The 16,907-nt window shown below is 36.1% G+C and overlaps 1 protein-coding gene across 1 annotated transcript; it reads left to right on the top strand.

The window, feature by feature from the left end:
- The first annotated feature begins 12,802 nt into the window (after nucleotides 1-12,802).
- Nucleotides 12,803-15,129, top strand: LOC147389661 (large ribosomal subunit protein eL24-like). Its single transcript, XM_086419315.1, has 5 exons — nucleotides 12,803-12,936; nucleotides 14,193-14,268; nucleotides 14,379-14,480; nucleotides 14,578-14,726; nucleotides 14,803-15,129. The coding sequence occupies exons 1-5, from the start codon at nucleotides 12,926-12,928 to the stop codon at nucleotides 14,957-14,959; spliced, it is 495 nt and encodes a 164-aa protein (XP_086275441.1). The 5' UTR covers nucleotides 12,803-12,925; the 3' UTR covers nucleotides 14,960-15,129.
- Nucleotides 15,130-16,907: the final 1,778 nt, after the last annotated feature.

The raw sequence follows: 16,907 nt of genomic DNA, 5'->3' as shown, positions 1-16,907 counted from the left end.
AGTAGTGGAGCAGATAGTTGGGTTATCTTGTGAGTCAGGGTCATTGTGACCTTGCTTTGTACTAACGGTAGAGTAGATAGTCGGGCTCTCTTGTGTGTCAGGGTCCACATGACCTTACTTTGTCCTAAGCGGCATAATAGATAGTTTGACTCAATTGTGAATCAAGTTCCTAATAACCTTGCTTTGTAGTAGAGTATGGTTATTCCTATCTATGAAAGGAAAATAGATGTTTTGTCATGCCATGGGTGGCAGAACACAAAAGTTTGAGATTTTATGACTAAGACAAGTCATGATAGGCAAAACATAGAATAGAATTTACTCATCATATAAGGCAATATAGACCTCACCTTTTCTTGAGAACAAAATCAAAGACTTCAAAGTTCAAAGTTAGAAGTTCTTCTATACAGAGTTAGCATAACATTTTGACACTTACATAATGTCAGTATATTGATTGTTTATGGTTAAAATGAGCAAATCATATATTGGGAGGGATTTCGATAAGTATTTCTTTTGCTCACCACAAGCAAAATAGATATTGAGAGGTGTTAGGTATGATAGAATAGATGTGATGCAGATTAAAACAAAGCAAATGAATTGAAGTAAGCACCTTGGTAAATGAAAAAAATACAAAAGGTTGCAAGCATCTTAGTAAATGAAAGAAAATACAGAAAGTGTTATAAAAAAAATTTCATTTCATTGGAATTACATGAGAAAGTCCTAATAAGGGTGTACAAAAAAAACTACGAGTTGTGTACAGGATCAGGATGGCTGGGATCTTAAAGGGGGAAAGCTGGTTTTTCTTGAGCAGGAAGACTGGAAGGGAGAGCTGATAAAACTGGTGCCAAAGTAGTAGCAGCAGGAGACCCCCCATCTACCTTTATCACTTCAACTATGGTAGCAACTTCTTCATTCTGCTCGGCAGGGACTAGAGGAAGGAGAATCCCAGAAGTGCAAGCATTCTACATCGCCAGCTGGAGCGGGTTGTTGTAAGGTAGGGGTAAGATATCCTCTTATTTTGAAGACGACACATCATATTGCTCCTCCTAGTACCTAGTCTTCTTTGCTTCATCTCGGATGAAGATGTATTTTTCCTTCAACTTTGCCAAAAGCTATTTGGTTTGCTTAGTGTCCTCAACAACCGGATTGCTCCTAGCTTGCTTGATGGCTCGACAGACTCTCTCCTCCTCCTTAGCTCGCAAGTCATATTTTTCTTGGAGAACAGTATATTGGCCATAGACGGTAGTAAGATCTTCTTGGTTGCCCCTCAGCTTTGCGTCCAGTCGGAGGATACGCTCTTTGAGCTCCAAAATTTTAAAATCTATCTGCTCGCATTTGACCTCCAAGTACTAATGCTCGACTGTCAAGTCTTGAAGACGTTTGAAGATTTGTTGGTTTATGTTTTGAAGTTCAATAGCCTAAGTCTAGGCAATGAGTCTTCTCATCTTTTCCTCTTGTAACCGAGCAACAAAAGCTTGCTCAGAAATAACATACTGCAATTTAAGGATCACTGCGACACCAAGAACAAGTGCTTGCATAAAAATATATGGAATATTAGCTCAATACATAAAAAAAGGAATATTAATATGGAGTAGGAAACAAAAGTTCATAACTGTACCTGAAATTGCCTTTGCGAAAATTTGGCAAGGAAAACTTCTAGGCTGACTTGCTCCATAGACTCCATATCCTTAGGGAGGATTATATTAGCGAACGGGGAACAACTTGGGGATCCCTGAGGGCAGCCATGTTGTTGACCATCATCCCAGATTCTAGAGGGAACGACGAGCGGAAAATCCCATTAGGGTTCCCCTATAGGACCCTATGTCGACCCTGCCAACGATGGTCAAGCCGTTCCAAAGGAATCTTGAGGTTGCAACCAATTGGTCCTGTGGGGAGCCCATCCTTATCGTCAAGAAGAATGACGAACCCCTTTGGGTCCCTCTTCCTCTTTTTCTTCTTCAACTGAGCAGACGAGGTTGTAGCCTGCTCAGAGGTTGACTTGTTGTCTCCTTCCACATTGTGTTGGGGGGAGGGGTTTGTTCGATAGTGTAGACACCCCATTTTTGCATCCACCTGACTTGGCGATTCGTCACCCGGTTTCCATGGATTCCTAATGATGAGTGCAAAGAACTCGAAAGCTTGTAACAAGCCTCCTTCCAATTTTCTCTGTCTTCTAATTTTATTTTCTTCTTTCTCCTTGTCACGCGACATAGAATTACGCATACTTAGGATTGATACACTTTCCACCCGAATTAGTAAGCACGTACGCTTAAGTTCGCTACACATTTAGATGACTTAGAGACCTCGTTATGTTAAGAAAATATGACATCGAGACTTAGAAACAATCACATTGGGACTGAAAGAAATCTAAAGTCAAAATTCGTAAAAATGGTCAAAATTTGATAAAATGATGAAAATACCTCTTATAAATTTCAAACTCCCGAAAAATCTCGAAAGTACCTCCATTGCATTCAGAACATAATTTCGAGTCTAACCAAACCCAAATCGATGAAATCGGAGAAATTTATGAAAAATTGTAAAATGACCGAAATACCCCTTGATGTCTAACTTGCACGTAAAGACCTTGACTCTTAGGAAAATCAAAATAAAACAACCAACTTGAAATTTTTTAAATCGAAACGTAAATTAAAATTCAAATGATCAACTTAAAAACGTTAAATCAATATTCAATCCAAAATTTAATCAACCCATCAACATTTAAATCAAAATCCAATCAATTGATCAACATTTAAATTAAAATCCAAATCAACCAATTAACATTCGAATTAAAATCCAATCGATCAACCTACCAAAAATAAAATCAACCAATCAAATTGAAATTAAAATTTAATTAACTCATTAAAATTCAAATTAAGGTTCAATCGACCAACCACAAGTAAATTAAAATTTAACTGAATAATCAAATAACTAATCGGATCAAAATTCCAACTCTTCAACCAATTGACGAATCTAACCAACATTGAGCTATGGGAGCGACATGAGTCACGAAGCATGGGAACATACTCTCATTCTCTTGTTATTTTTAAATCAATTAGAAAGAGAATGGTCTTTCTTTGGTTCAATCAAAGAAACAAACAAAAAAGTAAAAAAGAAATAAATAAATAAAAGACAGAGAAAGAATAAAAAAAATTTAAAGATTATGCTATAAAGGGAGAGAGCTCTCTCTCTTTTCTTTAGAAAAAGACTGACATCTTGTAAAAAAAAAAGAAAAAAAAGAAGAAAAATCTGACGTTTTGAAACAACCAAAGAAGAGAGAGTCTCACATTTTGGACAACAAGGAAAATATTAGAAAATAGTAAGAAAAGAGAAAGGAAAAAGACCCCATTAACTTCATCTTCTTCAGCCAAGGTATTAAGCCCATTTATTCTCTTTTTCTTCTCCATTAAATCTGCAACCCCACAACCCCTTTGTTGTCCCTTCTTCTTCTTCATTAAACCTGCAACCCCACAGTCCACAACAGCCCCTTTTGCTGTCCCCTCTTCTTCTCCATCAAACCTGTAACCCCATAGTCTACAACAGTCCCTTTGTTGTCATCTCTTCTTCTCCATTAAACTTGCAATCCCACAGTCCACAACAACCCCTTTGTTGTCCCAATTTACCTTTAGTTGTAACATTTACGAACAACCATCCTAACCTTCGTTTAGTAGTCCCTACAATTGCCCCAAACGCCCCCATTTACCTTTAGTTTTAGTATCTACAAACAACCATCCTAACCTTCGTTTAGCAGCCCTTACAACAGTCCCAAACGCCCCCATTTACCTTTAGTTTTAGCATCTACAAACAGCCCATTCTAACCTTCGAGTGGTAGCCCCTACAATAACCCCAAACTACACCCATTCACATTCATTTAGCAGCCCCTTTCATACCTCACACGTTCATCTTTTTCTTAGTCACGTTTTTCTACCCATTAGACCATTCCTTTGCTCTCCACGTCCTAGAATAACAGCCTTCTCAATCCCTTTCGTACTCATCATCTCAGCAAAAAATTGTCCACTTGGTCCAATAACTCACGTGCCTGAAGGAATGCATCGTAGCCACCGTTCAATAATAGAGGTAAGTTGGATTTTATTTTGTTCATCTTCTTATTATGGTTTCTCCTTCTTGCCTTGTTTTTATTTTGTGGATGATCATTCGACTTTCATTAGAGTGTTTCTAATGTTTTTTGTATATTCTATATTTTTGGATTAAAAAATAAAATTACATTTATGTGCGAATAGTTGACTTACTGATTTTTGTGCACATAAAAAGTTTTAAATCGAAATTTTTCAATAAAATTAGCACGTGAGTTGACTCACTGATTTTTGTGCGTATAAAAAACTTAAAATCAAACATTTTCAATAAAATGGGCATGTGAGTTGACTCCTTGATTTTTGTGTACATTGAAAGTTTAAAGTAAAATTTTCAATAAAATGGGCATGTGAGTTGACTCACTGATTTTATGTACATTGAAAACTTAAAGTCAAATTTTTCTATAAAATAGGCATATGAGTTAACCCACTGATTTTGTAGACATAAGGAGGTGAAAATTTACTTTTATTTTTTAAAATGTCATCAATGAGCCGACTCACTGATTTGTATGCACTTGGCATTACAATTGATCTCATTTTTTTCAAAGTGTGACCGAATCAATACACATTTTTTTGTGCCATGTAAGTCTTATCAATCGTGGGATTCTACTATGCGAAATTCGAAGAATTCGTGTAGCAAAAATACATTTTTTATAAAATCAAAGTTTGTTAATTTTGAGGATTTAAGTAACTTTGAATTTTTCATTGATTTGGTAACTTTCTTAAAATCATGATTTTCTATTTTTGAAAATTAATATTTGTAAATTGTTAATTTGGAAAATCCAATATTCATAACTTTCTATTTTGGAAAATCATTATTACAAATTTCTAATTTTGGACTTCTCAGATTTGGAAATTTTCTATTTTGGAAAGTTTTTTTTTAGTTTCCAACTTGGGAGCTTATCATATTTTCATAAACTTCCAATTTAGGAATTTCAAATTCTTAGTTTAGAAACTTCATGAATTACCAAATTAGAAATTCTATATTCACAATTTTCTAACTTAGAAACTAGGGGTGCACATTGGATTGGGTAAATCCGAGAACCGAACCAATCCGAAGCCTTTTGGATTGGATTGGTTCGGATTGAGCATGGTTTGGTTCGGGTGCATATTGTAAAAAAAAAATCTGATTGTTTTGGTTCGGTTCTGGATTAGGGGTATAATATAACCGAACCAATCCGAAAACCGAACTAATCCGAAGTATCTATTATAATATATAAATAAATATATATAGAGAGAGAGTTAACTCATCAAAATCTTCAATTTCATCTCCTCTCTTTTTTCTAACAAAAACTCATAAAAAAAATGTACACAAATATCTCTTTCAACACTCAAATGGATCTATCCATTTATGGAAAAACTTTCTCAAAGAGTTTGATTCCTTATTTTTTTACGAAAACCTTTATGCCGTGTTTGTTAGATGAAATATACTATACGAACTTAGACTTGGATTTGTTAATCTACCATTTATGAATTAGTTTCCTCACTAATCCATCCAAAATACCAATTTTAAAATTGTAATTTTTTTAGGCTCATTGAACTTCCTCTAATTTTCAAATTATAAAGATTTCAATCAAAATTTAATCATAAAATCATTTTCATTTTAAAAATATGTATTATTTATGATCTAATCGAAAGAGTTCATCTTTTGAAAGAAAAAATACTAATTTTTCTATTTTGAAAGTATGAGAACCGAGAACCGATCGGAACCAAGGTTGGTTTGGATTGGTACGGTTCTATAAGGTAATTGGATTGGTTCGGTTCCAAATTTGTAGAACCGATCATGTTTGGTTCGGTTCCAATTTTGCTAAAATCCGAACCAATCCGAACCATGTGCACCCCTATTAGAAACCTTCATAAATTCCTATTTCATAAATTCTCATTGACCATAGGATAGTTTTAGATCGTAGTAGAGATGGGTAGGTTTAGTGCCTGACCTCTTCCAAAACCTATCATCTGACCCCTTACCCATTTCTTTTATTCATAGACCAACCTGATCCATTTTGGAGTTATCTATAGTTCATAAACCTAAATTAGATGGCAACTCCTTATTCCTTAAAAATCCCCAATTTACCAATTGAACCCATATTCACTAGTTAGTGAAAAAAGCGTCGAGGCGATTTTAGATAAGTGCAAGCGTTGCCCCAACAATAGAGGCATATGTGGGAAGAGTGTTGGGGGATGCCTGTTCAGTGGGAACAACCTCGATCGAGTGAAGGCGCTTCTTTCTATTCTGCCATAATACTCCAAAAATAAGTTGGGAGGATGGTAAAGTCATCTAGGTTGATGTCCATATCAGTAGGAAGGGAATAAAAGGGAAGAAAATGTAGTCACGTGCAGAATAGTAGAAGAAGTTGATGTGTGAGGAAGGGAAGAAGAGGCAAACATGCCTGGAAGGAAAAATGAAGTTGACACATGAGAAAGGGAATAAGAGGTAGATACGTGTAGAAGGGAAGAAGAGACGAACACATGTGGGAAGAAAAAGAACCCAAGAGGGGAGGCTGGATGGGTGTAGGAGAATTACCTGATAGGGTTAGGTCAGAGAAGGTGTCAGAGGGCAGAACATAGTACTTTGAGCCCTTATCGATCAAATGGAGAGGAGGTTTGGTGAATTGAACGAGGGAGGCTTTTTCAACTTTTCTTTTCTTCTTGATCTCCTTGAATCTCTCCTCTGCACGTGAGCCTTCCTGGACTTGGTAGTAGCAAGGGCAAAGTGCTCTGAAATACACAAATAATGATTAGATAACCTTTTTAGAAATGATCTCTTAGCTAGTATGAAGATGTCATTACCTTGGAAGGTCTCAAGCACCCTGTACCCCTCCATTGGCACCCCTGCACCAAACTCCCACTCCCAAGAAATGATTAGGGGGTCAATGAACCAACCCTTCTCAGACCTAGGGAGATTCATCTGAGCATTACCCCCTGGCTTCGAAGACATGGAGTAATATTCTACACGACAGGAGACAGATTTTGGGTTGTACTTGGAGAGGAATTTGGAGGGTGAGATACCCATCCTCTGCACCACCTTCACCAATTTGTAGAAGTTACCAGGCATTTGCCCTCGAGTCCTATTGATGCTGTGGCGCCCCGCCGAACACTAACACAAATCCCCATGTCAGATCTCGAGGTACTAGGTGGCACCTCGAAATTTCGGCATGGTCTCCTCTTTTTATGTTAGCATTCCAAGGCGTTCAACCTACACCTGATAAACGACATACAATCCTGCATATAAGCAAACAAAATATAATACTAGCGGAAACCTATATACGTCTAATAACGTACGATAAATCAGAGTGTGGAAGGATAACAAAATACGTAATTATACAACTATTTCCTCACTCTAACAAAAGTCCTAACGCTCGATATAAAAAACTATAATACTCTTAGACGAATCTGACACCATTAGGGGCTATAACCCCAAAACTCACCAAGTGATGAACTCTGACTGTTTATCTAACCCACCAGATGATTCTCACTCGTGCTCTATACTTGCCTCGCCAAGCTTCGGATCTGAAATAAAAAATGAAGAAGGAAAGGGTGAGTAACAATGGTTACCCAGAAGGGAAACAAACAATTTCTGTCAATAACCTCTCCTAACATGAACGAATAAACATACTGAATCATTTAAAAATATGTAAAATTTTACATAAGAAACTACGATTAACTGGTACATATAGCTAGGGATGAGCAACTAACCATTTTAAAACCCACATTACATCGATCATCATTACTCGCTATAACATTCTCTTTTTATATAAATCTAATTGATCAAATGGAAATAGTAAACATGGATTTCATTTTATATATCAAAATAAGCAACAAATACATAATACACAATGGTGGAGTATTGGAATTAGAGAGTTGGGATTCACGACTAGATCGCTCCCAGTTGGAACATGATGTTACAATTCTTCTCTGGATTTTAGTTCTTGATTTTGTGGCTGGTCGCTGTTTACCACGCTTGGTTGATCATTTATCCAGCTCAGACTGGCCATTTGACGTGACCGTAAGCAATGGGTCTCTTTTCGATGTGTCAGAACGTTCGACTACTATAGATTGTTAGTGATCACTGACTAATCATCTTCGTTTATGCCTATCAGGCGTGCATGTGATTCCCAAATATACAAACCATTCGTATATAACCACATTTACATTACAAGTTCACTGATAAAGATAGAGAGGAATAACCTGGATTCCAGTTGTGACTCCACTCTCATACGCGTCCCATACCACGTATGAGCTTGGTGGTCTCTACCGTACATCATAGGATAGTACACCACTCCGGATGATACGACGCACTATCCCTTCAGGCATTCATAGACTCTTTAACAGCTTACAAAATAACTACATATATATATTATTTTCATTTTAAAACAAAAGAGAAATTAACAATACAAGGTTGAGAATGGATATCCAGTTTCCTACCATGCAAGTGTGCCCACCCGGCCTAAAATAAATAACATAACGGAAACGTAAACAGCGCCTCGCGTTAATAGAAATTTAAATAAACATGCAACCAACAATATTATCCCTTGATATCTGTTCACCAACCTACACACAACACAACAATGTAAAATGCAGACATCACCCCTCGAGTGTGACTCTGACATTTTATCGTTTCATACCATTTTTCCCTTTTTTCGATTTTTACAGTTTTCAATCTCTTCAATAAAATATTCATTTTCTACTATTCATCAACTCAATATGAGTTCATTGAATATTAAATCACATTTTCCAACTATAGAATTTATTTTTATAAATAATATTGAAAAAGAATACAAATTTTATATCAAAACGGGGTCCAAGCAGTGCACAAGACCCAATTGATGGAAATAACCCGTTAAAATGCCCTGCCCACATGTAATTTGTTAAAAATACAATTAAACATATCAAACATGCAATTTCTTACGTGAATTTTGAAATAATAAAATAATTCTATATTTTAGAAATATATCAAAATTTTTCCGATAAAATCCTAAATGCAATTTTCACAATCTACGATTACTAATAGAAATTGAGAATTCCTTACAATGTCTAAACAAAAGGATCGAAGCGTGTGCGCGAAAATCGAGGCGATTGACGTAGAAATCGAGACAGACCAAACTTCGAAAGCGATTGATTTTTGAAACAGGCTTGGTGGTTTCGAAGATCGCGATGTGGTCGTCCTTTCTCCCTTCTGCGGCGGAGGACGGTTTGACCCCGAAACGGATGAAATCCGAAGTCGAAGTTACGAAATCTTCGTATAAGAATACGGTTGATTTTTGACGATATCGGGTGAAATAGAAAGTGAAACGAAAAAAGGTTGGATGAATTTTGTAGATGTCGAGACTGCGGATATTTCTTCCTTCTGCGTCAGAAGTCAACGGTGAGCCGTTTGTGAGAGATCCGGAGATTTAAATTCTAAGAAAAACGAATTTTTTTTTAACGCGTTGGCTGGTTTTGAACGGCTGGGGAAGACAATGAATAAAAAAAATATTAAAAAATTTATTTATATAAAGTTTGGACGAAATCGGTATTTCGCCTATTATTTCGATCGACGATAACTTGATCATCCGGACTCCAAAACTGACAAATGAATACTCTATTTCGCCTAATTTTTCGTTCCGGATCTAATGGTATGGTCAATTTCTACAAATTATGTCTCTATCAAAAGTTTACATTTTTGGCCTGAGGTGACCCCTAAACTTGATGTCGTTTTCGTTTTTGACGATAATTCGACTTCCTGATCTCCAAAAATGAAAAATAAATAGTCTATGTTCAATAATTTTTGTTATAAACCCAATGGTATGATCGAATTTTAAAAATTCTTGCTCTAACAAAAAGTCACTATATTAGCCTGGTCCAACCCGATAATCGAGGATTTTGCAACTTTTATATTCGGACTCGCATTTAAGCATACTTACAGGTTAAAGTATGTTTTTTGATCATTTTGAATCCAATGGTGAGGTTAGATTCTATTAAAAATGATCAGAAACATCCTAAAATTTTACCCCTAAGTCCCACTTTCAAGATTTTATCAAAATTCCACTATTTATTTTTCTTCGAGATACGAATTGAAAATTCGGGGTTTTACAGATGCAGCTCAGGACCTCCCTGAGATAGGCAGACACTATAAAACATAGGCCAGCCACGATCTGACCTGCATATACCACTATCTTCCCAAGACGACGGTCGTTGAAGTCCTCACAGAATCTGATTTTACCTTCTTAGGGATGGAATAAGTTTTGCGAAGGGTGGCGATGGTGCAAACAATATTAGACATTGTAGAAAAGAAAGATTGAAGAAAGGATTGTTACCTCTAGAAAAATAAAAAATAAAAAGATTGTGTTGTAGACAAAAAAAGTTTGAGGGCTTCAAGATTCGAGAACAACAAAAACTAGATGATGAAATTAAGAAAATGACATTCAAATCCCTAAATTCCCTGTATTTATAGCAAAAAATTGTGAATAGTGAGGCACAATTAATTGGGACATGCGTCAAATCAGATGAGGGGTGGAGCCCAATCGATTGCATCATTCGAAAGATGAAATGGTAGTTTGTAATTATGAGGGGATTAGAAGCGAAATGATGCAACGATGGTAAGATAAGGATTTATTAACATTTAATGATGTTTGAATACTTGTTTTTCGAGACGACGATTGAAGATTAAAGTCATTTCTCAAGGGGTTAATTGTAGAGGGTTAATTCAGTAACACATCTGGACCCTACACGTGTCTATATATTAAACTAGTAGGAGGCCAAAACCAATTGATTTCCTCCCAAGTGGTACCTAGGGCACCCAGCTCATCAAATGGCATAACTCGAAAGTCAGCTCTATCGAGTACAAAAATCGAGCAGGGTAGACTTCTAAGTGAACTTCGAATCAACTCAGATTGCATATTTTCATGGAAGATCCCAAGAATCAAAAGAGTCGATAACGGAGTGTAGAGAATCTTTCGGTTCTCACTATCCTCTCCTAAAAGTAAGGAATCTCTACTGGAGATCCCTGAAGATCAGGGATCTCGAGGAGATTTCTCATTCGAAAAGATCTCTCAAAGATAGCTATAAATAAAAGATGAGACTCAGAAGATAGGAGTTCGAAAAATTAAAGAACCCATTACTGATTGACTAAACTATGGAACTGACTTTATCATCGGAGAGTTTTTGACAGGTACCACATCAATATCACCATTGCAGGTCAGAGGAGACATGAGATGAACAGAAGGAGGTAAGATGAAATCACCTCTACACATACCATGCTAACATACCAACTACTACAAAAGATCAAACTACGAATATAAGGTCACAAGGCTTAACTAGAGTAAGACATACTCGAGCGTGGAAGAAAATGAACATTCAACAAATACACTTGTAAAGATATGAAAAGTAGAAAAATTTACTCGATAGACCTAACTGTTGTCTTTTTATTACAAAAACTCCTTTGGAAGCAACTCCAAGGGAACTTACTTTATGAAGTTTGTTACCCATCAAACCTTACTTTATCACGTTTGTTATCCATCAAACCCTGGAGTAGGGATCCATGTCATAAATTCAAATGAATGAGATTAATTTGTTAATTAACATACCTTTGGAGTGGATCCTAGCCACATCAATTTGTGCTTCCAAAAACAAGATTTGATGCTATAAGGTTAGAAAGGAAAAAAAAAACCGTTTAATTTTAGTTTTTTAGCTTGGAGTTCGGTAGCCATTCATTTTCAACACCTTTGATCAAGTTCAAAAAAGGATTTTTTTTTTTTTTTTTTTTGAATATGAGTTTTTCCATGAAATCTAGACTGTTTTAGTGCTGGATTGCCAATTTGATAATCCATGTGGGCGCAACGACCCTTACTAAGATTGAAATCTTACTAAGTTAGTCATGCTAACTTGATTCATAAAGTATAAGTAAGGTTTGTTCAGTAAAAAAAAAAACTTGATAAAGTGAGGGAATTTTTGAAATTTTTTTGCAACAAATAAGTTTGTCAGGTAAATATCTCTAAAAACTAAATGTAATGTCCCCATTTTAAATAAAGATATAAAAGAGAATGTGTCAAGGGACACGTGGGGGATATATAATAGACTAATGATAAAATGACACGATAAATTGTAAGTAGTCTATACATGGTTGATCTGGCAAGTGCACAGAACTGTGGATTTTTTTCCTTGAGTATCCCGAAAGAAAAGATCTATGGTTCGGTGCAGTTGCCATGTTAACCGCATACATTTTAACGCATCATTTTATCACGATTCTATATAATAAGTTATTTATAGACGCAAACAATAGAGTTTCAACATGGTGGAAGCCATTTCTTAAAGAATAAAATGAATTTGGGTAAGAATTGTGAATTTCTACGCTCATCTATATCATGAGACTGGGACTCTTTAAAATTAGAGCAAGTGTAGGCACCCATGTTGCACTTAAATGATTTTTGCGTGTATATTGTATGGTTTCGGTTCAAAATTTTATTGATCGGTTCGGATCGGATGTGAATCATAAGGTAACGATTTCAGATTGGTAGCTATCCGGAACAGTGGTACTGAGCCAATCCATTGCCAGCCCTACACGCTATGTCCTTCCGTGGAATTTCCAAACACAACCCAAGTGGGCCTCTTTTAATTAAAAGGGTTTGGGCCGTCCATAGCCCGAAAATAGCCGGGTCTAGCTTTGATACCCAATCCCAGTCCATGGGAGCTGGTTAAGGCCTAGATGGACTTTTTTGGGAGCCCAATAGCAGAGGCGTGTTAGTGTCTGTGGGCTTGGCAATTCGCATGTATAACTCGGACTCCATAAATGGTTGTGAGATCTAGGGTTTCCAAGTAAGGATCAGAGACGGCGGAGCAGAGCAGCAGCAGCAACAACAACAATGGTTCTAAAGTGAGATTTTCTTGTTGCATCCTTACCGTTCTTGATTTAGATCTGGAAATATCCAATTCTGTTTATGTTACGTTCTGATTGAGTTTTAGGTTAGATTCTTATTAGGGTTGATGTTAGATGTGGTGTTGTACAGCTTGAAGTCACGATTGATTAATCTAGGGTTTGTTTCTTTGCTAATTATTTGGGGATCCATAGATCCGATTGGGTCTCACTATCTCTGTGAACTGTGAAGAAGTTTCCTGTGAGTTGTAAAAATATCATCTTTTAGATCTCAAAATCTCTGAACCACAAATATTGTGTCTCTTCTTTAGTTCAATGGGTCTCGATCATTCTATGATAGGTAAGGCCCTGTTTGGTAGAACTGCAAATCGCTTCAATTTGTTGTGCACCTCACAAATTCCCTCGAGTAATGCTGCACAAAATATATCTGCAAAAGAGTCTCATAGTTTTGCAGTAAAAAAAAATTGTGGTGCAATTCTTTGCTAATTTACTACAATTTACAAGGGCACTAAGCAGTGTAAAATAGTAATAAAAAAAAGGAAGGATTTATAGATAAAATTTATAGCTCTAAATAGAGTGAGATAGTGAAATAGGATTGATTTTGTCGACCCCAATATTTGGGATAAGCCATAGATGATGATAACAATGGTAAAAATGAACCCCGAGGGGGGTAGCTCAATGGAAATTTTGAATCCAATAAGCAGTGAGAGTCCGTAGGTTGTGTGTTCGATACCAATATGAGCAATATTTCCTCAGGGCCACCCGTGAGGGTGTTCCCTCACTTACCTGTGTGTGTGTGATGTGTGGGCATTGCACATGCCCAAGGGAGGGGTCCGTATGCCTTGGTTCCAGCCCTGGCTCATCCAGTCCCCCCCTAGTCGGATGTAAGTACGGACAACCCCCGTTATCAAAAAAATAAAAATAAAAATAAAAATGGTTAAAGTGACATCTTTGATATATGAGTATGAGTACAATTGGATTGTTATATAATGCTCTTGTAGCGTGTTGAATATTTATAATAAAAAAAAAAATGCCCATTTTTTAATGGGTAAGTTGGACTTGAACCCACAATGTCAAAGTTGGAAGCTAATCTCTGGATTTGATTTCATGAGCAGTGGTAAGTGATTAGATCAATGTACTTGCCATGTAATATACTTGCTACTGCCCATTGCACTTAGTATTAGATTAGTTTTTGTTGTAATTACAACTTCAATGGCTAAATCTTTGGATTCAGTATTGAATTGTTTACGTTTCAGGACTGAACTCTGCCGCTTCAGTGGTGCCAAGATATACCCTGGCAGGGGTATTAGATTTGTTCGAGCAGATTCTCAGGTACGATCATTGATTGTGTTTCGACACAATTCATTTGCTTGAGCCCCCCACCCCCACGCCATGCCACCCAACCATAGAAATTGAATAAATTTCTCTTTTGATTCATTTAGGTGTTCCTCTTCGCCAATTCAAAGTGCAAGAGGTACTTCCACAACCGACTGAAGCCATCAAAGCTTACATGGACAGCCATGTACAGGAAGCAACATAAGAAGGTTTTTTGTTTTCTCTATTGAAGTAGTAATGTTTGCTCTTGTTGGACTCGTGACTTGTTCGTGAATCATATTGTTGTATTTTGGTTGCATTTTGCAGGACATTGCAGCAGAGGCTGTAAAGAAGAGGCGTCGTGCAACTAAGAAGCCTTATTCGAGGTCCATAGTGGGTGCCACCTTGGAAGTGATCCAGAAGAAAAGAACTGAGAAGGCAGAAGTTCGAGATGCTGCCCGAGAGGCTGCACTCCGGTATGGTCCTTTCCATTTATAAAAGCACCCTCATCGTGTGTTATATTTGTTGACTAAATATCCTTGTGTTATGCAGTGAAATCAAGGAGAGGATAAAGAAAACAAAGGATGAAAAGAAGGCAAAGAAAGCAGAGGTAATGGCCAAGTCCCAAAAGAGTCAGAGTAAGGGTGGTATGTCCAAGGGTGCTGCACCAAAGGGCCCCAAACTTGGAGGTGGTGGTGGGAAGCGTTGATCCGCCTGCATGCTTCGTTTTTTCTTCCTGGTTTGAAAATATTAGACACTGAAAAATTTGGAGGATTATATTTTTGTAGGTTTTGTTGGGATTAATTTGCTTTGTTGGCTATGCTTGTGCTTTCGGTTGGATCTTTTGTTCTCACTATGAATGATAATAGTTTTCAGTCATGTTATGAGTTTTTAATTGATGTTATAAGTTAAAACAATAAGCAAAACTGGTCACCTTTTTACTGGCTTTGTTCGGTTAGGGCTGTCAATGAATCAGACACATTCCAAATTGGTAACTTTATATCTGGATTTTCATCCGATAAGAATCCGATTTAACAATCTATTGGAGCAGTTTTGGATCAATCCCTTATCTTCTTATATAGTATGTGAGAAAGTATGAAATTATATTATATATTTTGTTAAATATTTGTATTTTGCATGTCGATAACAGGGGTAAATTCTGCATCCTAATATGTGAGAAAGTATGAAAAATATTATATATGTTGAGGAAAATTACTTAAAAGGATCCTGGCAGAGGGATTTATTTATAAATAGCTCCTAAGTTTTGTGCTGTAGCTGAGTTGGACATTTATTAAATTTTTTATTTCTTAATGGTCCCTCGTTATTGTGCGAACTCACTGCCTTCTTATTTTCTGTAGAATGGTGAGTTTTTTTTTTTTTTATTTAGTGTCGAGTTCACCATTTTTATTGTTGAATTCACCACTATTTATTATCAAACTTGATTTTTTATTTATTGTCGAGTTCACCATTTTTTATTTAAAAAGTGGTGAATTCGACATTAGTAAAATCCTTCCATTTTTAATTTTTGAGTTTTTACTACTAAAATACATGGAAAGATTGATTAAAAACTTGAGATAACGACCTATTTAGATGATTTCAACCTAAAAAAACTATTCTTGATCCATTTTCATTCAAAAATTAAGAAAAAAAAATGTGAAAAACCCTTAGTTTTTACATGTCTCTTCAAAATATTTGAAAAATGCCTTCTTCCCTTTGAAATCCTTTCCGACAGAATGGGGTCTCCAAAACTCGATTAAGGTGTCAAAAATCTAATTTTATTCGTTTATTATAAAAACGATGAATTTGAACAGTTAAGACATTCAATCATTAAGAAAAAAAAAAATTTACTAAATGAACTATAAAGAGAATGTCCCAAACTTAGGGATTATTTAGAAAAAAATCCCTCCACCAATGTCCTTTAAGTAATTTTCCCTATTTTCTTACATATATGTATTCAAGGCTGCTCCTAGGAGCGTGGTAGTTACTTTCAGGGGCGGAGCCAGGATTTAACTCATGTAGGCGCAATGTAAGAGTGGAAGTTTTTTCGTGGGGGCAATGTAAGAGTGAAAACTGTTTTGTTAGGACAACTAAGAGTGTAAAACAAATTGGGAGAGTAATAGTTCATTACTCACCATTATTATCTATTGCAATAGTTCATTACTTTAAAGAAGGTTTGAAAATTCTTATGGGGGCAAGTGCCCCCTTGCCCCCACTCTAAATCTGCCCCTAGTTACTTTACTACCCTCCAAGTAGTGACACATGAGATTTTGTTTCTATCGTACCAAATAAGTTAAGGGTATTGTGAGAATTTTAGATTTAATTATTTTACTCTAATCTCTTTAAAATTTTATCCAAATCCTTTTCCATCCATTCAAGAATTTAAAAAACATGGTTATCTATCTCCCCGCACAACTACCAAGTTGACTAACTCGTGTGAATCATCCCGTATCAAACGAAACCTATTATTTTTATACAAAAAATTATAACAAATCATTGAACTTGGACGATTTTAAAAACAATATTTCTTTTTTATTTTCTTTTGAAACTCAGCATTTCATCTTCGATCCCTACTAATGTCGAGTTGACTAACCTACATTATCGCTTCTTGAATGAGATAAATTGTTTAACTCAATTTAAAATTATTCATTGAAAAATAT

This window comes from Akebia trifoliata, chromosome 12 (genome assembly GCF_017979445.1).
Source record: "Akebia trifoliata isolate Shusen 1 chromosome 12, ASM1797944v1, whole genome shotgun sequence".
Lineage (NCBI taxonomy): Eukaryota > Viridiplantae > Streptophyta > Magnoliopsida > Ranunculales > Lardizabalaceae > Akebia > Akebia trifoliata.
This window is presented reverse-complemented; position numbering and strand designations above follow the sequence as displayed.